This window comes from Lissotriton helveticus, chromosome 2_1 (genome assembly GCF_964261635.1).
Source record: "Lissotriton helveticus chromosome 2_1, aLisHel1.1, whole genome shotgun sequence".
NCBI lineage: Eukaryota > Metazoa > Chordata > Amphibia > Caudata > Salamandridae > Lissotriton > Lissotriton helveticus.
In genome coordinates, this window is record NC_136059.1 from 628,668,446 (window position 1) to 628,693,494 (window position 25,049).

The window sequence follows — 25,049 nt, forward strand, 5'->3', positions numbered from 1 at the left end:
AGCAAGATAGGATCATGCTATCTAAGTCACCATTCTCTGCAAAATATTATGCCTTGTATGCCATGTGTATGAAGATAATCTTACAGCCTGTGTCTCTGTGCTGTCTTCACAATTATTCCTTTATCCCCTGTCTTTTTGTTTTGTGCTGTTAGAGGGGTCGCTTACCCTGGGGGACCATTGTAACTGAAAAGTGGTGCTCCTCAGAGACAACTCTTGAGTGTTCTCTAAGAGGAGAGACCCTCTCTGTGGTCTCCCTTGCCCACCCCATTCTCTCATGAGAATACCACGCCTTGGTCCACCAGCACTGGTCCCGGCCGGTGGCATAACATACCATTTTTGGGTGTAGTGGCAGCGCAAAGATGAGAGGCCTGCTGGCATCCCCATGTGAATTAAAGCTTAAGACTGGGGAATCACACTGGCTCCTTTGCGTTTATATGTTTTTTTATTGCGTTTTAGGGATGCTTGCTAACATTTAGAGCATACATTGATGTGGCGCTCATTGGATAATGTGCACATGATAAAGCATCAATTTCTGTGCCTCAAAGAGGCAAAACGATGCACGCAAAGGCGGTTTCAGCTCCTGGTCCTCTTTTTCTGATAAATGCGGCATAGACCTCTATAATTACAAGGGTAGCCTTGAATCCAATATGTCGTCATAAACCATTGACGGGGGTTACAGGTATACTCCCGTCCACTCATGATGGTAGAAGAGGTACAAAGGATTGAAGACCTTAACAGCAAGCATAAAACCATTTTCAACACAGTAATTACAAATAACCAACATATATTGCAGTTGAAAAATATATCACTATTGCCTCTGCCGAAATAAGGCTAGGTAGTGACTATAGATAAATCTATATTATTTCATAGTATCACCTTGTTGTGCCCTTAGAAATGCTGGACAGAAGCTTGAATTATAAAGCACAACAAGCATTGGCATAGCCAATAGGTCTCGCCTTTGGGACCTTCTAAGTGTTTATCCATGCACCTTTAAAGTAATTTCTGCTTACACACTGATTTCCAACACGTCTTTCCAACAGAACATGGGAGAAAATACATAGCGAAGCCTTTAGCAAAAACAACACAATTAATTTTAAAATATCCAATTGCATGGAATGTTTTTCAGAAAACAAAGCTATGAAAATAAACAGGTTATAATTATGAATTTGATGTTTGCCCTCGTGGGCTGTTGGACACTCATCACGTATAACAAGTGAAGGATTGTCTTGTTTTAATTCTTAATTACCATGGAGAGGGCAGTGTTCATAGTGGACTGGAAGAGCATGCCCAGGGCATCAGATCAATGAAGGGCTGGGAGGAGGATGATGCGCAACAACACCATAACGTGTGGAATGGAAAAAGGAAGTTTGTTAAGCAACATCAGAACATGGGAGAATTTTTGCAATCCATTTTACACTACTAGGTATGCGTTGACAGTAATATATTTTTCACATTTTATTGTAATTCTAATGTGAGAACAAAGCCAGAACTTGAGACTAAAAAGTACCTTGTTGGTGATCTTGCAACTACACCCACTAAGCTTTGAAAGTAAGATCAACCATTCCAGTGAAACATCCACCTTACTGAGGTAATGAAGGTCTTTTAGAGCACTCACTTTCTGAAGTAAGCGATGTGCTGGCTTCTAGGCACTCCCACTGTTGTAGTGGTCTCCCCTCTGGAGTAAGTTGTAGTAGCTTGTTTCGGAACAATATCTGCGCAGAATACGGTTCAAAATTGTTGAACCGTTACCCGAGATACTATTTCATTACAATGGAACAACCGGGCCATGACTCCAAGGTCGCGATAGGAGGGAGCTCACTTTTAAATGTACCCTATCAAGTGTTTTATTTATTATGATGCAGGACACAGGACTAGGTCAACTGTTTAAAAGTATCTTATTGCCAGCTACATGCTGTTTTCTTTGCCCAGAAAGGCCATTTCGTGATTGGTCAAGCACACAATAGCACTTGACATGTACCAGGCGTATCACGCGGCCAGGTAAGTACCACGCCTCTGGTGAAGGGTTCTTGGTACTCTTATGAAGCCCTCCCTCGCCCCTTAAGGGATGAGGATGTGGTCTAATGGCCAGTGCTGCAGACTTGGGCAAGGGGAAAACTGGCTTGAGTCTCAGCGTAGGTTTAACATCTTGTGATTCTGGGCAAATCATTTAATCTACCCGTGCCAAATGTTGTGATGTAACTGGTGCTCTGCTCATCTAAAGCGCTGTAATACCTCCGGGCCGAGTTCGGGCTATATAAAACTGCAAAAAATAAATACCACTTTGAGACAGGAGAGGAGTGGAGAGATGCAAAGAGCGAGAGGCGCTCCGAGAGGGAGCGGTCAACAGTAGAAAGGAGAAGAAGAAAGATTAAAAAAAAAAGAGAGCTGTGACTATTTTTTTTTAAGCTCGGCAGGCGCAGTGTTTAATAAAGAAAACAAGGTGCATGCGCCTCCTGCTGTCCACGCTAATTAAAAACATATGGCCCCTGCGCGCCACTGCTTGCTCCCGCAAGGTGGATGCCAGCACAAGCACGAGTGTAACAAAAGTGCAGACCAATTTCTAAAGGTCATCCCCTAGAGCAGCGCTTGCGCTCTGCGCTAGGCTCGACCTAAAATGTCAGGTTTGGGTTGAGGTTCAGAGAAAGAGATGTGCATTGAGGTTATTGTTATTGTTAACTGAAGCTTGTATAGCGCCAAATCACCGTCACGTCTCTAGGCGATCATGACAGATGGAGATAACAACAGCAGAGTAGATGAAAAAAGAGCGTGTGGCCGTGGCACTTAGCGGTGTTTAAGGCTTCCCTAAACAGGAGCGTTTTTAAAGACTTCCTGAAGTGCAACAAATTTGATTCTTTGCGGAGAGACTCTGGAAGTTTGTTTCAGATCTGTGGAACCAACACAGAAAAGGATCTCCCTCCCTTGGTTGCCAATTTGTATCGAGGACAGGACAGCAACTGTGTGTTAGAGGACCTTAATGATCGTGTGGGGTTGTAAACCCCTAGGCGCTCTTTGATATAGGCAGGTGCTTGGCCATAGATTGCCTTATGGGCAATGCATAAGCTTTTAAACTCCACCCTTTGCTTTATGGGGAGCCAGTGTAATCTACACAGCAGTGGAGAAGCATGGGTCCGTCTAGGTAGCCTAAAGATGAACCTAGCTGCATCGTTTAAGACCACTTGCAGCCTGCTGGTGAATGTTTTAGGCAATCCCAAGTAAAGGGCATTCCCATAATCCAGTCTTGAAATTATTGTGGCGGAGACAATTGTACGAAGCGTGGAAGGGGAAAGAAGAGGGACTAGCTTTCGTCGCTGTCTAATTAGATTTGTGCAAGTCCCAACAACAGAGGAAATCTGGCTGGCCATTGACAGCTCATGGTCAATCTTTATACCGAGACTTTTTACATTAAGACATGGTTTCGGGGTAGGGCCAAGCTCTTGGGGCCAAAACAGGTCACACCAAGGTGAAGCAGTAGTTGAAACCACTAAGATCTCTGTTTTGTCTGGATTTATCTTCAACGAGTTCGCTGTGATCCAACTCACACTGTGTCTAAGAATATTTTGGGCTTGGATCTGTGCAGATGCCGTGTTGTCAATGCTGAGTAGCAACTGAGTATCGTCGGCATAATTGAAAGTTCTGCAGCCCATATTTACCCAAGAGTCAATTAAGGGTTGCAGATAAAGGTTAAATAAAAGTGGGGATAATGCAGATCCCTGAGGGACTCCGCACTCGAGGGTACCCAGGTCTTATATACGGTCCCCTAGTTGAATCCTTTGAGTTCTCCCAGAAAGAAAGGATTTTAGCCATTGATAGGCTGTCTTGTATCCCAGATGCGGCCAGTCTGTCCAGAAGCAGGGTGTGGCTGACAGTATCGAATGCCGCTGACAGATCTAATAATATCAAGGCACTCGGCTTCTTACTGTCAGCCATACATCTGAGCTCATCCAGCACTGAGAGCATCACCAGTTCAGTGCTGTGATGCGCACGAAACCCCGCTTGACGCTCCTGGAGTAGCTGGTGTGACTCCAGGAATGATGAAAGAGACATCAAAACATGTTGTTCCAAAATCTTGGACAGAAAAGGCAGCTGGGATATTGGCCTATAGTTTTTTAGGTTGGCAGGGTCAGCCCCAGGCTTTTTTATTAGGGTCCTAACTCGTGCTTCTTTGAGACTAGAGGGTAAAAGGCCAGTATCTAATGATTTATTCAATAAGGAGACAATATGACTCTCTAAAGTAGGGAGCGCTAGTCGAAAGACGCTAGGGGGACATGGGTCTGTTGGGGAGCCTGACTTAGTTCGACTCATAAGCTGCCCGAGGACTGTAGAAACTATCAAGGGAAACTTAGAGATGGTATATTCGGGGGGGGGGGGGGGTTGAGAGTGCAGTAATGGAGGGTGACTGTTGGAGGTATTCTTGATGTCAGAGAGAATAGTTTTCACTTTATCAAGAAAATAGTGTTGAAAGGTGTTACAATCTATTGGGGTTTCTGATTTTTCTGCTTTCTGTTAAAATTATAAAGGTTTCTTTCTGGATATTAACCGCGTTGTTAATTCGGGATTCATAGTATTCTGCTTTTGCTGACAGAATACACTTTTTATACAGCTTAAGAAATGCTTTATAATGATCCCGATCTATGTGATCATTTGTTTTCCCCCAGCATCTCTCTAAATGGCGGAGCTTTCTTTTGCGGTCCCTCAGAGACGAGTTGAACCACGGGGCCCCTTTTACTGCTGCATTTATCTTCTGTTTCCTTTCGGGCTCTATTTGATCTATGGCCTGACTAAGATTTTGCATCACATTCACATATTCCTGATCTAGATCACCATGGGTATCAGGTAGCTGTGTGTAATTAAGAAGGGTGTCCGACAGTATTTTTGAGTCAACTTTCCTCCATTGACGAACTTTTTTAGTTTTTGGGGGTGGTGGTTGAGACAGATACCCATCTATTGGGATATCACAGTTTATTAAGTAGTGATCCGACCATATACAGGGTAGGATACCTGTAAGAACTACCTCCGGATCTGAGGTCCAAATAAGATTGAGGGTATGGCCTTTATTATGTGTGGGTGCCTCTACTAGTTGTTGGAGCCCAAGTGTGGTCATGGTGGTCTTCAGCTGTCGGGTTGCCACCTCTTTATGAGTTTTGTCCCAGTGAACATTAAAATCTCCAGTTACTAAGACTTTTTGGTAGCGTGTACAAATATCTGAGATGATAGGGGCAAGTAAGTCATTGAACAATGGGGTAGATTTTGGGGGACGATAGACTGTAAGAACAGCAAGGAGGTGTTTTTTAAGGTGATCTTCACCCCAAGTATATCTGCTAGATCAACTGTTTCTGCCATTAATTTAGTAACTGTTAGATGTTTTTTAAACAGAATTGCCACCCCCCCAGACATTATCTGCACAATTGTGCCACATAGCGTCATATTCATTTGGGAGGGCGGCTATGATGTCTGGTAGTGAGCTATCGCCCAATGAATGAATGAATGATGAATATGTTGAAAAATTGCTATTGACTATTTTCAATTACTACTAATGTAAAGCAAAACATATAAAAGCAAGGTAAGCAACCAACAAAAGTTTTGTTTGTAGTGGTAGGAACTTGAAAAAATACAAGTGTAAGAAAATAAGAACAACATGCAGCAATAAGCTAAGTGTTACAATGCCCTAAATACTCCCTTCACAAGAGTGATCCCAAACCACTCAGTGTAACATATAGAGGCCTTCTGACCACAAATACAGCAATGAATGTAATGGCCAATTCTGATAAATGGATGTCCTGCATCATTGTGCATTCAGCGTAGTTTTAAGTCTACATCCTCATCCAAATCATTCCAAAATCAAAAGCTCACCATGAAACCGCGTTTCTTCTGGTACCTCCCCTCCCCAGCACCTCTCTTAGATCTTTCTCTACCTCATCCGCATTCTAATATTTCCATCGAGTTCTGGAGAGAGCAGTGATTCAAAGGATTTCTACTGTGTGGCTACCCTTGCAACACTGCACCACTCCCAATATCAGTTACTGGAGCTAGCATAGGAGCAGCTAGGCCGAATAGCTTATTGTAAACGACCTGCCTGATTGCAAACAGGCTCTACCCAGATCAGCAGTTTCTTGAAGGTGATGCCCAGTAGGCTGTTTGATTGCTGTCATACCACAATGGTGTATGTAGAGATGTGCATTCGAGAGAAATACATTGACCAGACATCGCTTCCTGTGACTGGAGTAGAACAGACACCATGGACTGTTCCGAGGGCTGTTTTGCATCTACTTTGCTTTACTGCAGTAGGAATGAAAGAAATGTATTCAAGGTAATGCCTTACCGCCCTCGGATCCATTGACATCCGCCTGCAAAATGCTGTGTTGCAAAGCATGGTCCGACGTTGAGCCAGCAGCGGCTGAGAAGAGAAAGGCATGAAGAGGTTAATTTTTTTTCAATACCCAAGTCATACTTTGACTCATGTGAGAATATAACTACAGCTTTTTTAATAACATTTATTTACACTGAGTCGTGCACTATTTCACAGTAACTACTTTTACAGCCTTCCACCTAGCAGCGTACAGCACCCCAATAGATACATGTTACAGGCATTACATGTTGTTGAACAGAGAATGTGTATTTAGTTTTTGGCAAGCTGTCTACTACAGGGTACTTTGACATGGAAGTCTCTGCAATCATGTACATTATGGGATTGCATGCACTATCGTCACACTTGCCAACTCACGCGGTGCTACAGTGTGACACACAATATTTCCTCCCACAACATGGTCTCTTTGTGAGGAGCCAATATCACACGGTGGCAGGGAAAACAAGCAGAAAACCACGATAAATAGTAGTTTTCCAGCTCATTTTCCGAGGCTTTGAACTGCCAATGTCCATTAAGGAGAGAGAAATCATCACAGGACATCGGCTCCAGCCTGAGCAAGTTTTTTGTTTGGGAAGAGGAGAGGGCTTGGGGACCGGGTGGTGTTCAAAAGTGCCTTATAGGTACTGCTCAGCATGAGGCCCCGCCCCCTTCAAGGACCTGCCCCCTCCTCACACAGTGAAATTGTTCTTCATGTTAGCAGGTATGCATCATACTTTGAGCAAAACCACAGTCTATCTAGCTCACTAACGCTGTTTGGAGGACAACGTCAGAAAAGGAGCGCTGGCATTGCCAGGTTAGATACTACACAGCCCCCCTGCAGGAGAGGAAAAACAAGAAAACAAGCCTTCTCAGCATATGGCCCCAGGATCTGGAAAACATTATCTCCAAAATCGGAAGAGCACAGCCCCGCCACAAATCAAGATGAAATGGAAAAATAATGTATTCAAGAAACACTGCCTCAGATAGGGGGACTTCTCACCCCTTACACTGGCTCTACCCAGGGCCGGACTGGGAACCAAAACCGGCCTTGGCAAATTGCTCGGCCGGCCCCCCCACCCCCCAGGGAGGGTAGGGGGTGCGACCGTGCTCTTTGCCAGGGCCGGTTTTCGGCCGATTTTGTCACAGGGCCGTTTTTGCAGCAACGCTGCAAAAACGGCCCTGTAACAAAAACGGCCCCCAGGGGCCCAAAACCGGCCCCCACCCTTGCGGCGCACCGGGGGATTTCCCGGTGCCCGCAACGGCCAGTCCGGGCCTGGCTCTACCTCCTATCCACGTGGCTTGTTCCTCATGTACTCCGACTGGCACTTGCACCCTGTACAGTGCTTCTTTACTGGCTAGCTAGGTTTGCACTTTTGAAATGAGAAAACATACCTACATACATACATACATACAGTGTAAAGCCTGCATGTAGTTAGAGCTTGGAAACGGAATCTTCAAGCATCCTATTTAAACACGTGTAAGACCAATTAAGTGTGAATATGTTGCTTTTATATGTGCATTCTCAAGTCTATGATCTCTTGGAATGCGATATAATCCAATGGCAATTTATGCATATGAAATTTCAGAGAGGTAATCTAAGTGTGTCATCAGGGTGCTTACATCGTAGGGTAGAACATATTTTAATATCTTGATGTACACAATATGTGAGCTCTTTTTTCTGGATGCATTGTTTTAATCTCTAGTGTATAGGTAATGCTAGAAATTGATATTTGGGAAGTACAGTGTATGGAATCAGAATTAGTGATGCTTCTTAACTTAATAATACTGAGCCAGGGCAGAATTTTGTGTTCCCCAGCATAATCTAAGTAATTTTTGGATCTTTCATATTACGGTCGTAATGTGAAATGCTCAAGATTACACCATTACACTACTGTAATTCAGATTTGCTTCATATAAAATTGGAGTACGGGAACAATGTGAACAAACTAAATGTGAGTGATTGCTGCTGACAATATGTATTAAATTGTGCTTTCTGTGCAATAATTGCATCCATGCATGCAAATGGTGGCAAGGGTATTTTTCTTGCAAAAATAATGCAAAATGCAGGATCCCCATTGCACATAATAACGTCAACATTTGTATAATTTTGGGGGAATTTTACACAATCCCCAAAAAGAAAATTACAGAAATTTTGCAAGACCTAAGTCATAACCTACTTCACTAGTACAAAAAGTAGAAAGGCAGAGCATTTCAGAAACTCATGTAGGTTTTTAATTTAAAACATCATTTGGGCACTCTATCATCGGGAGACAAACATTTTATTTATTTGTATTTATTTATGTAAGTTTTATAGTAATTGTTAGATTTGGGGGTCTCTAGTTGGCAGAGGTAGGTACCTTTGACCAAAGAGGGACCCTTGCGTCTAGTCCGGGTAAGGGGCTACTATCCTAAAATAACCCCTGCTCACCCCTTTGGTAGCTTGGCACGAGCAGGCAGGCTTATCTGAGAGGCAGTGTGTAAAGCATTTGTGAACACATACAGTAATAAAGTGACAACACTACAGATGGACACCACACAGGTTGTATTATAAAAATAAGTATTTTTACATAGACTTAACACAAGACCAAACGACAAAAATACACAATACTGTACTCAAAAATAGACTTTAAAATGGTAGGAAATAGCTCAGTTCTCTCAAGTTGTAAATGCGACACTTTACTCTCAATGTACCTTGGATGCGTAATGCAAACAAACAAAAGGGTCGCAGGGAAGGTGATGCGTCGGTTCCTTACACCCAGGGGAGTCGATGCATCGGTTCCTTACTGCTGCACAGGGGAGTTAATGCTCGCTTCCTTACTGTGTGGGGAGGTGATGCGTTGGTTTCTTACTGCTCTCCAGTACAATGCGATGACGCTCCGGTGCGATGCAACAAAATGGCGTATTGATAACGATGCGACAACGTAGATGCAATGCGTGCATGCCTGATGGCCGTGTGGCGACTTGATGATCTTCTGAGCCGCGACAGTCCTGTGACACGCTTCTCTGTGGATGCGATGGCGACCTCTGCAGCGGCAGCATGCTCCTCCGGTGATGCAACGATCTTCAGTGATGCAATGGCGGCAGCGCCTTGGCGATGCAAAGGCAACTGCTGCAGCAGCGACACGCTTCTCGTCACTGAGACGCACTTCCAGCTCACAGCGACACACAGTCTCTTAGAAGGCCCAGCACAACAGCAGGCACTTCAATTCCCAGCAAGGGAATTCAGGGGGGAGCTGGTTGGTGAAGTCTTGTATCCCTAAGACTTCAGGCAGGAGGCAAGCTCAAGTTTAAGCCCTTGGAGATTCTTCTTCAAGTTGATAAAAAGCACATTCAGTCCTCTTCTCCTTTCTTTGGCAATGAAGTAACCACTGCAGGCCAACCCCCGAACACACAGCACAGGGGTAGTCTCCTCCTTCAGCTTCCTGGTTCTTCTCCTCAGCAAAGGTTTGTCTTGATTCCCAGAAGTAATGTAAAGTTCTGGGGTCTGGATCCCCCCTTTTATACACCAACATCCTTTGTCTCTGAAGGCAGAGTGTGTCTGTACCTAGTCCAAACCAGTTATGTGCAGTCCTGGAGCACTTTGTTTACGGACTCCTTCTTTCCTTTGACAGTGTGGGCCAGGGTCATCAGACGCACCACAGGAGGTGGAGCCAGAAATTTGGAAGGTAATGTGGAAGGCAGGCACAGCCCTATTCAGGCCCAGGTGCTACTCCTCCCACCACTCTACATGCAGATAGGTCTATTCAGCCCTGTGCTGACTCACCCTGTCTCCTGGAGCCACCCAGCCCCTGTCACTCACAAACCGGACAAGAAATACACAACCTAGCAGAGGCAGGCTTGGATGGTTAGGCAATAAATACCTACTTTCTAAAAGTTGTATTTTCAAACACAGACTGTTAAAACTAACTTCACTAAAAGATGTATTTTATCATTCTGAGTTCAGGCATACCAATTTCGACCATGTTCCCTCGGTCAGTTAGGATTATAAGATGTTATAATCAAACTGCCCATTCTGGCCTATGGGGACAAGTAGCCTTGCAATAGTGGAAAATGAAAATGGCTGTAGTTCACTATCAGGACATGCAACACACATCAGGGCATGTCCTACCTTTTACATACAATGAACCCTGCCCATGGGCCTACCTTAGTGGTGGCTAACATGTAGAAACGGGAAGGTTTAGGGACTGGCAAGTGGGTGCACTTGCCAAGTAAACGTGGCAGTACCAGACTGCACACAGGCTCTGCAATGGCAGGCCTGAGACACACTTTACAACCTGCTCCGTTGGATGGCACAATCAGTGCCCCAAGCCCACCAGCAGCATTTGATTTACAAGCCCTGGGCACCCGCAGTGCACTGTACTTGGGTCTGACAGTAAATCAAATAAGCCAATCATGGATTCACTAATCCATACATCAATTTACAATCGAGAGCATATGCACTTTAGCACTGATCAGCAGTGGTAAAGTGCCCAGAGTCATAAAACCACCAAAAACAGGTCAGAAAAAATACAGGAGGAAGGCACAAAGTTCAGGGATGACCCTGCAAAAAGGGCCACGTCCAACAGTAATGTATAAGTTATACATTATATTGTAACAGTGCATGTGCTGCCCTCTAGACATTCACATGTTTTGTTTTATATGCTTGGACTCCTTGCTAGAATAAATCCTCCTGCACTACCAATTTTGGATTTAAATATGGTATATAATACCCCCTGCTGTACAATATCAAGAGATTGCAAGTCACTGAGGAGTTCCATGTCCATACAGAGGAACAAGGCAAGAGGCAGAGTTTTTTTATAAGGTTATGGAACTCCAATGTGATTTGCAATATCATTATCATATAGACCACTTAAATATTTGCTGCGTAGCTCTTTCATATGACAGAGACAGCATGTTTGCAAACATGGAGAATAAAAACAGGATCTCTATTGCAAAATTAAGCGCATCAAAAAAGCTGTTGGATTTTTGTAGCAAAAAGATATGAATATTAGTTTAATGGAAGTCAGTTTTTTTAGAGGTACATTAGAAACTTGCAGAGCAATTCTAACTTTTTTATAATTACCTTAGTAGTTTAGAAAAATAACCATATTGCCATAAATATCTAATTTCTGCTTGTCACTGTACAGATCGAAAAACAGAGAAGAAAGAAAAGCAATGTTTTGTTTTTGTACTTTAAACAGCTGTTTTAATTATGCCTCATGCCCAGACCTGCCTTTCCCCTCGACTGCTGGCTCTGGGAGCAGGCATTGTGGCCCCAGAACTCAACTGTAATAGATTATTAAAGTTGAGTTCTGGCGTCATTTCTTTACAATAGCTGTTTGGGTACATCACAAGTCACCTATTTTATAGAAATTAAAGAAGGGTTTTTATACAGAGATTGCAGCACCCCACGTGTTATATGTGGGATAACGTTCACGCCCTCCCTACATTAAAAGGACATTACTAGTCACTGAGGAGTTCAGTGGTTCTATAAAAAATAATCAAGGCTGTAATCAGAGGCAGAGTTCCTTTATAAGACCACCAAACTCTCTGGTTATTTCCGGTATACTTTTAATGTATGCCAGAGGGGATTTTATTTCTAATAAATGCTTGGTCACACCATCACCCTTCCATCAGACCTCATAAATCTTTGGAGACTTATTCTTTCATATTCATCACGAACAAAAACCATAAAAGCAGAAGCTGCCTGCAAAATTAAACATCAATATCAGTCAGTAACGTTTGCAAAATGATGCCAGAAATAATGTATGTCAGACAAACAAAATTAAACGCTGCCTCAGAATGTGTGGAAAGGTACAACAATTCTATCTTTCCTATACTGACCTATAGCATGAAAAAAACACATTTGCCATGAATATCTCCTTTATGTTGATCACTATATTACAGCCGAGCAGCTCCGTCATTTCTCTATTACTGGTGACGACATCACAAGTCACCTGTATTAACGAAATTAAAGATGGGCATTTATACTGGGATTGCAGTCTCCTATATGTTATATAACACTAATTTCAGCTGTATTTAGATGGAAATCTGCTATTTCATCTACTGTGTTTGGTCCAGGCTCACGTTAAAATAATGGCATGTCCATCAAACGCAAAACATAACGAATCCTTCCAACCGCACAGCACAATTTGCTTTTCACTACCACCATCCCACACACACACACATTCAGAATTAAATGTACATCACTGGACCATGGGGTATACTGTAAGTCCTATAATGTTGTTAACTGCATGTAATCTATACATGGCGAGAACTGATTATAGATATTTACTGTCCCTATAATTTATAATACAAGCATGCCAATCCGCACCATTACTCCATCGTAGTCATCTCAGACTGACATGTGCATAACTGAGCACCCACGACAATGCACCCAGTGGCATCGACTGACAAGGGTAGACGCGTGGCTGGTATATTTATAAAACTGAAGCGCAAAAGCAAGCAAGATGGCACAGAATGTTGCTCCTTTACTCTTTCCACACAGATCCATCTTGTCTGTAACATTCTTCTTGAAACGGCATACTTTATTTCCCAGCGCCCCTATGATTTTTTTCCAAGATCCACATGAATTTAAATTTTGTTTTGTGCACTACTCACATATAAAGGTGGACAGAAATATTGTGAGGTAAAACCAGCCAGGGAAATACAGTCACCACACAATAGCAGTACCACCATTGGCGGTTTTACCACCTGATTGTTCCCCTGGTCTGAGTTTTGCCGAATAATAAACCTCTTTGCAGCCTGTTTTCTATTCTATTCTATAGGTCTTATATAGCGCATTGCTACCCGGAGGCCTTCCCGCGCTAGAACAGTCAGAAGGAAGTAAAAAGGTGTGTAAGCCAGCACTCTGCAGGGCTAATTGCTGTATAGCCACATTTTCAAAGCCTAGAGAAATGAAAGTTCATTGGAGAGGTACACGCAGTTCCAAAGGAAGGATGTTCCAAAGTTTGTTTTTCTCAAGAAAATATCTCCAATAAAATCCATAGGGGAATTTGTATAGGTATCCACCCCCTCCAAACCTGTCCATGCACAATTTGCACACACATTCAAACAAAAATAAGTGCAAACGCGGTTTTTGCTCGATTTCAGATTTATCGCAGGAGACTGCATGAGGCTGCAAGTGCTGCAGATAAATAGTTATAGTGTTTCAATTAAGCGACATTTCTTTTCACTGATTTAATATTATAAATATTTTATCAGGCAATAGAGGCAGAGGGATGCAGCAGCATCTCATCAGATTTTGTTCTGTGTTAGAAAGCCTTGGAGATGCCTTCAGAATGGCCTTGGAACTGATGCAGGGCACTAGAATGCTCCTGCAAGGGCGCTTGTTTTATGCATTTACTTGAATCAGGTGACTGTTAGGCAGCAGAGTCAGGTGTACAGCAAGCTCTGTAATATCCTTTCATTGCTGTTTTATGATTATTGAAACACACTTACAATTAATATCATCATATTCAATCATGTTTGGTACTGCAGGTACAAAAACGTCAACACAACTTCACAACTCAACAGTTGTCCACATAAATAGTTATGGTGGAAGAGTGATGATGTCTTCTTTCAGAATCACTGCGCTGTGGGGAACAGAAACATTCATTAACGACCTTCTTGATGTTTGCCTGGATTGAGGTATATATAATCCGATGCATCACGCTGCTCGGTCGTCTTGGGATTTCCACGACGAAACCTCTCTCTACTCTAGTGGTAAGTTACATTACAGAGCTGGTGATGAAGAAGCTACTATTACGTAAGATTGAGAGGGAATTTAAGGTGTAATTAAGCCTATTGCTTTGATGTTGGCTCGCACTGTTTATTTGTAAAGTTTCAAAATGGTGGACTGACCATATTCCAACTTTTATGTAGGTGGCTAGTTTTGCAACGGATTTTTACATGTTTGTACCCACGGAGTTGGTTTTCTAGGAGGTCCTCACTTACGGAATAATGTACTGAAGGATGGGAGTGACAGTAACACAGTAGGGTCCTGCCACTGCTCAGCACTGGCAGTGATAAAAAACAGACATTTAAATTAATTCTTACAGGCCTTATAGTAATGTTCCTAACTTTATCAGTATCGAATACAGAGCAATGTGCAAAACTGTAAACAATTGAAAGTGATATATTAAAATACAGCTGTTTAAACATGTATTGTAATTAAATAACATATATTACTCGTTATACATCCATTATTGTTATAGATGCTGAATTGTATGTCGTCTCTCTAAGTATTGAAATGTACTATTAATAGCGTTGATGTAAGTCGTCTCTTTTAAAATTAAATGAAATCATCAAACTAGGAAAAAAAATCTGGCCATAGCTTTAAAAATAACGTATTTCATTTTTTCTATGTTTATGGCAGAAAGTATCTGTTGATTTCAATTTAAATTTTACAGATTTGAGAAGGACATTTTCTTTTGGGGCACTAGTTATAATGAATAACCATCTCAAGGTTTTACAAAGTTATGAGCCCACACACATGTTGCCTTTCAAATGCCTTTTCGGTTTGGAGTCACAGGTTCTCTTTTGTGTTTTTTAGAGTTCATTTAGAGCATAGAACTAGTATATATTTTCCTACCCGGAAATAAAAGAAAGCGTTCCTCTTTGCCTCAGATGTTCCATCTCCCACTGTGTATACTGCATTTTTTTTTTTTTAAATGTCTCTTCTGAAGTTTTCATTTCTGAACGTCTATATACAAAGTGCTTTTTTTCTCATACGTAAGCCACTCAAGGGAGAAGTGAATCGATTGCACTTTGTTTTCTTCTCAGTTCTATTATCGCTTAGCACATTGCCAAAAGAGAAATCAAAATGTTCCAAAGATTCTGAAAGTGTACAGCTTTTCTTCAGAGTTCGACCCTTATTTCTCCAACCTTGTCTTTGCTCAGTCATGTACTTTTCCAAACGTACATCTATTCACATCTGCATTGCGAATCTACCAAACCAAGAAATATTTGACTTTACCAAAATAGTTTCTACATCATTTAATTTTATCAAGAGGAGAGAGAGAGAGATTGGGAAAGCAGACATGTAAAGATGGCTTGTTTCTTAATGATCACCCTCATATGTGTGGAGGTGAACACACAACAATCCGCAGATGTCGCTGTAAAAATAACACCCAATCACAAGTTGTGAGTCAATAATCTCTAAAACAGGAGTTTAATTGCTTGGAATTAATGAATCATACATCAATAAATGTGTCTGTAAATTATCAACGGATTGCTTGTTCTATACATTACCAAAATATAAGTTAACACAATCTCATGATATTAGACTCAGATCTGTGGTAGTAAGCAATCAGCTATCACTCTTTTGGCAATGATTATCACAGAAATCAATTATCAGGACATTGCCATCTCGGTTATAGACACAGGTTCAATAATGACCTCTATTATGTTTATGGTGGAACTCAAAACATCTATCAAATATTACTACTTTAATCAAGACTATTCAAGGTTTTGCGTAAAAATAATAACTTTGTTCAATGTTTGACAATGACCTGTTCGCCACTTTATGCACTAAAATATTGGATAACGTAAGTTCATCACCCGAATGCGACACCCTTTTACACCAAGTACCCAATATAGTCTCAGCGGTAGCTAAAAAGGTTGGTAATACAAAGGCAGGACACTCATGGGACAATAAGCAAATCTTTGAGTTCATCAAAGCAAGTCAGAGCAACAGAGCCCTGGGCCCCAATGGTCTAGCAACAGAAATCTTCAAACATAAACCAACCTATTGGGCTGAGGAACTAAATATTTTATTCACAGAATGCTACATTGAAGGCACGGTTTCATTGTCTTAGACAGGCTTATTGTTACATCCAAAACATAAAAAGGGCTCAAAAGCCAAGCTAGGCAACTATAGACTAACAGCCTGATTCATCAAGGGGCCGTTTTGCGAGCCCCTAATAGCGAATCATAGCGATTCGCTATTGAGGACTCGCAAAACGGTATTCATGTAGGAATTGCTAAATAAATAGCGATTCCTACACATTCCTTATTTGCGAGTAGCAAATTGCTACTCGCAAATAAGGAATAACTCCCCATTCATTCCTATGGGCCAAAAGGCCCATAGGAATGAATGGGGAGTATCCCTTATTTGCGAGTAGCAGTTTGCTACTCGCAAATAAGATAGCGATTTTAAGGGTGCCAGGGGTGTCCAAAGGACACCCTGTAGCACCCCTTAAATGCACATTTGAACAGGTGTTGCGCACACACATGTCCAAAGGACATGTGTGTGTGTAACATGCAAAAGAAAAAAATGCACTAAAGTGCTTTTTACACTATTTTCGCAATTTACCACCAAGTCAGACTTGGTGGTAAATTGAGACCAAATATTGCGATTTCGCTATTTATAATTGGTTGATGAATTGCATTTAAGGAATCTCTATTAGATATTCCTTAAATCCAATTCCTCGCAAATATGCGAATTCTTAAATAGCGATTTTTGCATTTGGGATGATGAATCCCAAATGCAAAAATTGCACTCGCAAAAGGCAAGATTCTGAGAATCTTGCCTTTTGCGAGTGCAATTTAGCTTGATGAATCAGGCTGTAAGTACCCTATTAGATGATGATTCTAAGTATTATGCATCAGCTCTTTTTAAAGAACTTTCTGTTGGACAGAGAAACTAAATCTTATCCCCTGATATCAAACTGTTTTCTTCTCCAGGTAATCCACTATTGACAACATATTGTGCTCTGTGCCCTGATCTATTGGAGCCTTAAATTAAAACACAACTTGTATGTGTGCTTTATCAAATTAAAAAAAGCCATTTGATGTTATTAAAAAGATCTCTATTATCTGTTATGATATCACAGCTACCACAATCGATTAAATCACTTTTTACAGATAATGGGATCAAAATTAAAAACATAAATAATTCCTGCATTATAGACAAGGTTCTGGTTGACAAAGGGCTCAGCCAAGACTGTGTATAGGTACCATTACTGTTTATTGTATACCTCTCTGATGTGGAAACAGTTTTGACCACAAACTGCGCTTATCTACTAAAACTCAGAAAGCAAACATCAAATGCTCTCTTACATGTCAATGATATAATCCTTTTGGATCAAACACAAATAGAGATTCAATGTACGTTGAACCATTTACAAATGTAATGTGAATAACATAGACTGGCAAACACCACAAAAACTAAGGTCTTAACATTTCCATCGTCATCTAAAACAAAGTTCAAATGGAAGCTAAATGGTGATTAATTGGAAGTGGTTCACTATCACTTATATCTAGGTTTTCATCTTCAATTAAGAGGAGCTATAAACGCCCTTTTACAACACCTTGACTCCAAAATCCCTATTTTCCTACACTTAACCAAAAAGTGGAGTAAAAACCTGTCTGGTCCATCTTTAGAGCCACGTTTGAAAGTGATAAGACCAAAATGTAACACCTGCCCGCATCTATCAACCAGAAGTCTTTCCTACCAATACTTGAAGTCTGGCTGATTGTAGCTCAATGTAAACTATTTAAGAAAAATTCTGGCTCCTAACATCAGCTCCTCAATACCAGATCAGATTGAAGTTCAACCTACAGAACCAAATATTGGCCCAGAAATCTCATTTACTATGTTATTGGTTCAATCTATGTAAACCAGGGTCTGGAATCTTAAAGTTTAACCTGAAACAAGGACTAGATTAATAGGTCCTGCTAGCCCCATGGAATGAAGAGGTTGCTGATACCGTTTAAGACTTACACATGACAGAAAACAAGATTCTATTTTGCCTTAAAAATAATTTTAACAAAAAACTGCAAGCTGCTTTCAGAAACGAAAGACCTCTGTACACTAGGGCTAAAACCTATTGGACTTGTTACCCCTATAACATACATCAGCTCTGTTAGAAATTGGGTTACTGGTTGAATGGAGGTTAAACCCTACTCAAGCAGCCACCACCATCCTTGTGAGGGTGAAGTTAACCCCCAAAAATTGAAGGAAATGTGTTTGCTTCTGCTCAACTATACGTGAATCACTGGCTCATGTAATATGCTGCTGCCTGACTTTTATTTAATAGGCTGAAAAACAGTGGAGGTCCGTGCAAGTAGCCATGGTGGGGCAGGGGTGGTGGGGTGAAAGTGACATACAACGGGATAAGGAATATAAAATAAATATTTAAAACCACTTGCCTTGTGCTCTCTGCATCGCCGACTAGACCATGTAGCGAGTGCAAGGTAAGTGGTTTTACCTATTTATTTATTTTATATTCCTTATCCCGCCGTTTGTCACTTTCACCCTCTTTACCCCTGCTCCTCTCCACTTCCGCACTGCACTTAACTGTATGGACCACCACTGCTGGAAAAGTGTATGATCCCACATTGAAGAAGACGTGACCCACGCATGTCAAGAAGCAATTCTTTCTTGCTACAATAGCAACGGTTGACAGTGAATAGTAGGCTTTGTAAAACTTGTCTTTGATTTTCACTACTGCTTCAATAGCAGCAACAGTTACTCCATACCTATTTAAATGGATAATTTTAGTCATTTTAAACAATTTTCGAAATTAAAATTCTATTGTAATTCTCTTGTAGATCATTGTAGAATGGATGGTTTTAATTAGCTATCAATAAAACATTTTTACTAACATATTAAGCACTATCACCAGTCATTTAAAAGAAATTATTAACATCACCAGTTCATTTGTTAGTAGCCTTCTTAATTGTTTTCCTATGTGAAGCAATGCTCCTGCATTCATACTTCAGAGCATTTTTCTCCTTATTTCTAAGTCCTTCAGGCTTAGAAATCATATGGCCTTCCCCTGAAATTCCTTGTACCCTCTGATCACTTGGTGGCCCAGCACAATAAAAATCTTCTGACCACAGACCCACTCAAGCTGTGGCTCATATCATGATGGTGGAATGAAAAGTGGTCACATACTCTTTGCCATTTTTGAAAACGTAAAGTAATACTCTGCTTGGTACTCTCACAGGTCTGTGAATTGGCCCCAAAACATCTAAAATGGGAATATTCAGAGAAAATTCATGGACGGTTAGTAAAAGCCAAAAAAGTGCCCTCTTTCCACTTTGTATAAGAAGTTAGTTGGGCATTTCCAGACAATTCACAAAGCCATCCAAGAGTACATAAAATAGTACTCCTGTAGTTATACTTCCCATACTCATAAACGTTTAGTGAATAGACCCATTAGTCCTCATCACTTTACGTCCAATTGTGACACTCAGTATACGTTTTGCTGCAATTACTTTCAGTAAAGGTAGAAAACCACCCAGAGCTCTTTGTAGGGTAGAAAAGTCCAGGATCAAAGCATCACCTTGTGGAGAAGCGTGGCTCAGTGGTTAGAGGCGGCAGACCCGGAAGCTGAGATCAGCCGTGGGCCAGGGTTCGTTTCCCCGCCTCGGCGGGTCTCGGGCTCAAAAATTCCACGGACTTGATAATTCTTGTTCCGGTGCCTACTCAACTCACGGGGTCACACTCTGCGACTCTGGGCAATAGCTTGCTTAATCTCCACTACGGCCCCTCGCGGCGGGATGCCTGACTTTCACCTTGTGGACACCCTGCCAGGGTATCTCACAGGGGAATACCAGGACGGGTTCCCTAAGCAAGCGCCGAGATGCCTACGGGTATTTGTGCGCTATACAAGAGCGTAATCATTTCATCAATCATTTCATTTCACCTTTCCTCATCAATCTTTTCTGTGCTGTTTGAAAGTGCTTCTATCATCAAAAAGTATTCCTAGATATCTATAGGTTGTTGTCAGCTCCAGTTGTTCCACGGGCGGATCCTTCACTAGGGCATAGGAGCCCGGGTCTTTCTTTTGAAAAAATGCTTTAGTGTGAGAAGCAGAAAAAATAAAATAGCAATAACTTTCAGTTATTACCATTTTATGTTTGGTTGTGGGAAGGCAGGTGGGCGGGCTGCACTTCAAGCAGCCAGGGCAGGGGAGGAGTGGTGGGCCCACTACTGAGGTCACAATGACTCTTTGGTCGTCCCTCCGGGACTGCCCAAACCAGTCATGGGTACTCTGCCCCTTCTCCATGGAGGCTGCTATGCAGCCTGCATGGCGAAAATGGCCTCCCCGTAATCCCATGGCTGGGTGGCAGCCCTACAACTCACAACACTGCCATTGCAGTGTCGTGATTGGCTATGGGAGGGAGCCTGACTGCCTGCTTCCTGTCCTGTTGGAGGCAGGAGAGCAGGAGCAGGAGCTGAGAAGACGTGAGACCCGTGCGGCGGAAAGGTAAGTTTGATTTTTTTTATTGTTAAGTAAAACCCGTGCAACCCCCCACTCCCTGCATGCCCCCCATCCCCACGTGACCCCCGACCTCCGACCTCCCACCCACGAGTAATGCCAGCAGCGACTGGGTTGTTCACCATACCGGAACCAATTGTAACTTTTCTTTATCCTGCAACTAACTTACATAATCTTTGTTTTCTTTAAATTCACTGTAATGCTGTTGGTTGAGGAGAATATGAATAGCTTATCTATAAGTTGTTGCAGTCCAATCTTTGTCTGGCTGAGCAAGATCACATCCATACATAATAAATTTGAAATGTACATGGAAGCTATTTCAGGGGCATGTGAGTTTACGACATCCAGTTCAGTCACTAGATCAGCTAAAAAGAGATTAAACAAATATGGTGTAAAATACATAACTTGCTTTAGGCCCCAGAACGTCTATATTTTTCTGGATAAGATGGAACCATCTCCAATTCAAACCCATGCCCAGGTGTCCTTGTACAACAGCTAAAAGACGGACCAGGATACCCTTGGATTGTAACTTTTGCTAAAGAAGGTTAGGTTGCATCACAGCCAAATGCCGTCTTATAATCAACATAACATAGATAGAGTTGTTGCTTTTTTTGCTTCCATTTGTCCTTGGGTAAACCCTGTTTGATTTGGGGGTAAAATGTTCTTGTATTCTGCTTACCTCAGCAGATCTATGAGTAACAGGTTAGCAAAAAGGTTTGCCTCGACATCTTGGAGGGTAATCAATCGATAGTTTTTGGGTTGGCGTTGATGTTAAAAATTGAGTTAATTATTAATCCTCTCCAAAAATCGGGGATTATCTCTTGCTGCAATGAACCGTGAAATACTGTTAAAGTAGCAGCCCAAAACATTGGAATTGATTTAAGAAGTGCTTGCGGCAGACCATTTGGTCCAGGGGGACCCATGCTGCCTGCACCTTTGAATAACATTGTGAGTTTGTTCATCATAAAGATATATGGAGTAGCTCCCTGGTTGTGTGGTGGTGACCATAAAGAATAAAATTGTTTATGAGGATGAGATGCAGTTACTATAGGAGAACATTTTAAATGCGCCATCAAATGGTGCTGGACAATCTACAAGGGGAGGCACAAAAATAATCTTTTTCCTGGTGACCATCTTTGAGGTCAAGCTTCCTGTCCATGTCATATGAGTTTACTCTTAAATCTTACTGTACGTTGAGCCTAGAAATTCGATCGATTCCATGTCTCACGGAGTCATCTTTTCAAGGAGGGAACCACCTGTAATAGTTTAAGGATATTGTCTCAATTGAGGATGTCATGCATCCCTATTGATTGATATATTGGGGTGAGGATTGTTTTACAGGAGGAACTCGGAAATTAAAATGTAATCACGTGGCAGCTTGACTATCTTGGTGTCTCCTGTTTCATTGGATATTGGAGACCTGTTACTAGAAGGTACTATTGTGTGTCAAGTTACTCCTGAATTTGTATTTACTGGGCCCATGTTCAAATTGCTATGGTCATCACTATTGTCATGTCTTGCAAACTCCGATGTGCCTGTATCATTAGGCAGAAGTACTTGCTGCTGTTACACCATCTCCCTATTCTCAATTTCTCTTCTTCTTTGATCCCTTATAATGCTTGCACCTTTATGTACAGGAGATTTGTCCAGAACATCCACAGGATTAGCTGTTTCTGCTTTGGTGTTTCCCCCAATTGGAGCTTCTTGTGCTTTAATAAAAAGTGTGAAGAGTTCAATATTTTTTTTCGGGTTCTTATTATTGTTTTTTATATTGATTCCTCCTCTTGTTTGATAGGAGATTAGTTGTTCCTCTGCTTCGTTAAAGTTAGTCTCTGTGCCATTACTATACTTGTTATTTGTGCCTTGCTTTGCGCAACATACTTCTCTGTTTTTTCATCTTCATAGGCCTGGAGTTGGTTGATGGACAGTTTGGGATTCAGTGACATTCTTCTCACTTTTTATGGCTGAGGCAGGTGAGTCTTTGGCTCCCGTAGATGCTGCGATTTGGGATGTGGGTCACCCTGCAAAGACCGTCCTTCTTTTTTGGGTCATCATATCCAATCATTTCTTTAGGAGTCGTTGAACCACCAGTTGCCAGAAGTTGTTGCATATCCTGTTGAGGGTATTTAATATGCCAGGGAGACTTGAAATTTGTTTTTAGGTCTTCTATCAGTGTGGACAGTGCCCCAGGAATTGAGATTAGTTTGTTGACCACCAGTTCGCATGTGCAATCTATAGTGGTTGATGCCACATATTTTTGTGCATGGATAATTAGATTGTTTCCACTTGCACGTCCATTTCATTTGCATTTGGAGTCAGCTGAGATGTTCTAAACAAAATGTCTCATACTGTCCCAGAGTCTTTTGCTACAGTTAGATTGTGTTTTTTAGAGAAAACTCCACCGGTTGATCACCCTGCTTTTTTGACTATTTTGGGAGGTTGGCAGATAATCATGTACAGGTCCCAGGTTAACTAGATAAAGTTCAACTAGACTGGACCCATCATGAAGTACAGAATGTGGCCACATTGTGTTTTGTTCCTTGTTAACTTCCACTATCACTTCAATTGGGAGTGGAGCTCCATTTATTATTAGAGGTCTTGAAGATATGTGTGGTTGCTTTTTCTCAAAGGGAAATCGTGGTGATAAAGATATTAGAGAAAGAAGATCCAAATCACTAACTGGGCCCCACACAGTCTCTTTTCCATCCTCAATCACCCACTTCAGCATTGTGACTGGTGGGCCTTCCAGAGATTCTAAATGTATTTTTGATGTTTGTGCTAGGCTGCTGTTGTTTTTAGTTGGCAAAATAAGATCTGGAAGGGAGTTAAAGTCCCATGCAGTGGAAACAATACAGTCTGGGTCTTTTAGAAACTCAATTTTTTGTGGAATTTTAAACCATCTCTCAAACATGCGGGCTACCAGTGAAATTAATGACTGATTTTCCCTTTTTGATTTAGTCTTCGCACTGGTTGCTGTTAATAGAGGTTGACGCCTTTTCTTTTCTTCCTTCTGTCAATATGTGTGGCACCCTTTCACACCCTGACCTTATGATGTACTGTTTGTGTCTTTCTAACCTTTATATCCTTCTAAATCCTTCTAAATCCTCCTGAAGCCTGCTAAAGCCCTCTGAGGTATGTATTGGGCCCTTTTGAATTTCCTATGACCCCAAATAAGTTGTGTAGACGAGAGCAGGGAAGGAACCCCCTAAAGCTGCTAACTGAACCGTGTTTACAGGTTGGGTTCTGAATTATTGAGCTTTTGCAGGTTCTAGGCTAAACCAGTTCAAAACTCCTTTCTTTGAAAAACAAGATGACCTTTAAATTAATTGTCTATACTTCCACTCTTTTGGATGGGGACAGGAGTTGTTTAGCAGGTCTTAAGTTCGATATTGGATAAAAAGAAGTAAAGTACTGCCCAAGGTGCTGGTGGCTGCCTCATGAAGTTGCAGTGATAAACGATAGCTATTTCAGAGTGACTCTTAGCTGCAGATTACGGGGGGGGGGGGGCTCACCCAGACACAAGACACACGCAGCTTAGCTGGGCTTCTTCTGCAAAGCCAAGGCTCGACCTTTAGTAGTAAAAAATAAATCACTACCCATTACCTTTAACGGCCGCTCCCCCCACTTGTCACCGCTTTTGCATCCCTGTAAGATTGGTCGGTAATCTGTACTCTTCGTCATTCTATTTCCTGCTGCTGTATCCTGTCAAAAGCGCCTTGAGACCTGTCGGTGATTTGGCGCGATATAAAACTCAGATACAAATACAAATACAAACACCTGTTTGGCTGAGCATCTTTTCCACTTTTCCCTAAGCGGATTTCTTTGTGCTGTTCATAAAAGACTAGCCTCACACCTCAGTGGTAGATTCAGGCTGTATCTGGTATAAATAAAGCAGTATCCTTTCAGCAAAATAAAGGCTGCCGATTGTACGTTACTGGATGGTGGGTGCAGGGTGTCCTGTTAAACCCTTGAGTAGGCCTTACTCAGTTCAAGCTTTCTCTTCACTCTGCATCGCACCTGTGACCCCAGGCACGAAGTTCCTTCAGCCTTGCACTCCCTCCTCCACACCTGCAAAGGCTCACTGGTGCTGAACCAAAGGCAGGAGTGTTGGGAAGCAAAGTTGCAGAGTTGCAGAGTTTAAGAGGGCTGCAGTTCTTGTGCTCCTGTGCCACCGTCTTACATGCCTCCCGATACACACGCTTGCATCGCATGAGGTCGGGTGGGGCACAAGGCCACTGGTGCTGGATTGTGGCTGGTTGTGGCAATCTTCCACAAGGGAGAGAGAAGAGCAGAGGTCATGGGGCCTGAAACTATGGCTCACAGCAGAGCAAGCAGCAGGTTGTGACTGCGGCTCCCGGCATCAGCATCGGCATCCGGAAACAGAGATACTCAAGTAACATACCCTAACCTGGCTTTGAATAAAACCCAAAGGAATGCAAGAGGAAGCAATAGGCACGCAGAGTATTGTTTGATATTCCATGCCTAAAATATGTAAT

At 42.0% G+C, this 25,049-nt stretch overlaps 1 protein-coding gene across 1 annotated transcript in view; it reads right to left on the bottom strand.

Moving 5' to 3' along the window:
• EDIL3 (EGF like and discoidin domains 3) overlaps nt 1-25,049 on the bottom strand; it is a 1,767,398-nt gene that overhangs the window by 1,498,869 nt on the left and 243,480 nt on the right. Inside the window, exon 2 of the mRNA XM_078675331.1 lies at nt 6,320-6,394. Coding sequence (XP_078531457.1) covers nt 6,320-6,394 — 75 coding nt within the window. The remainder of the gene's footprint in view (nt 1-6,319; nt 6,395-25,049) is intronic.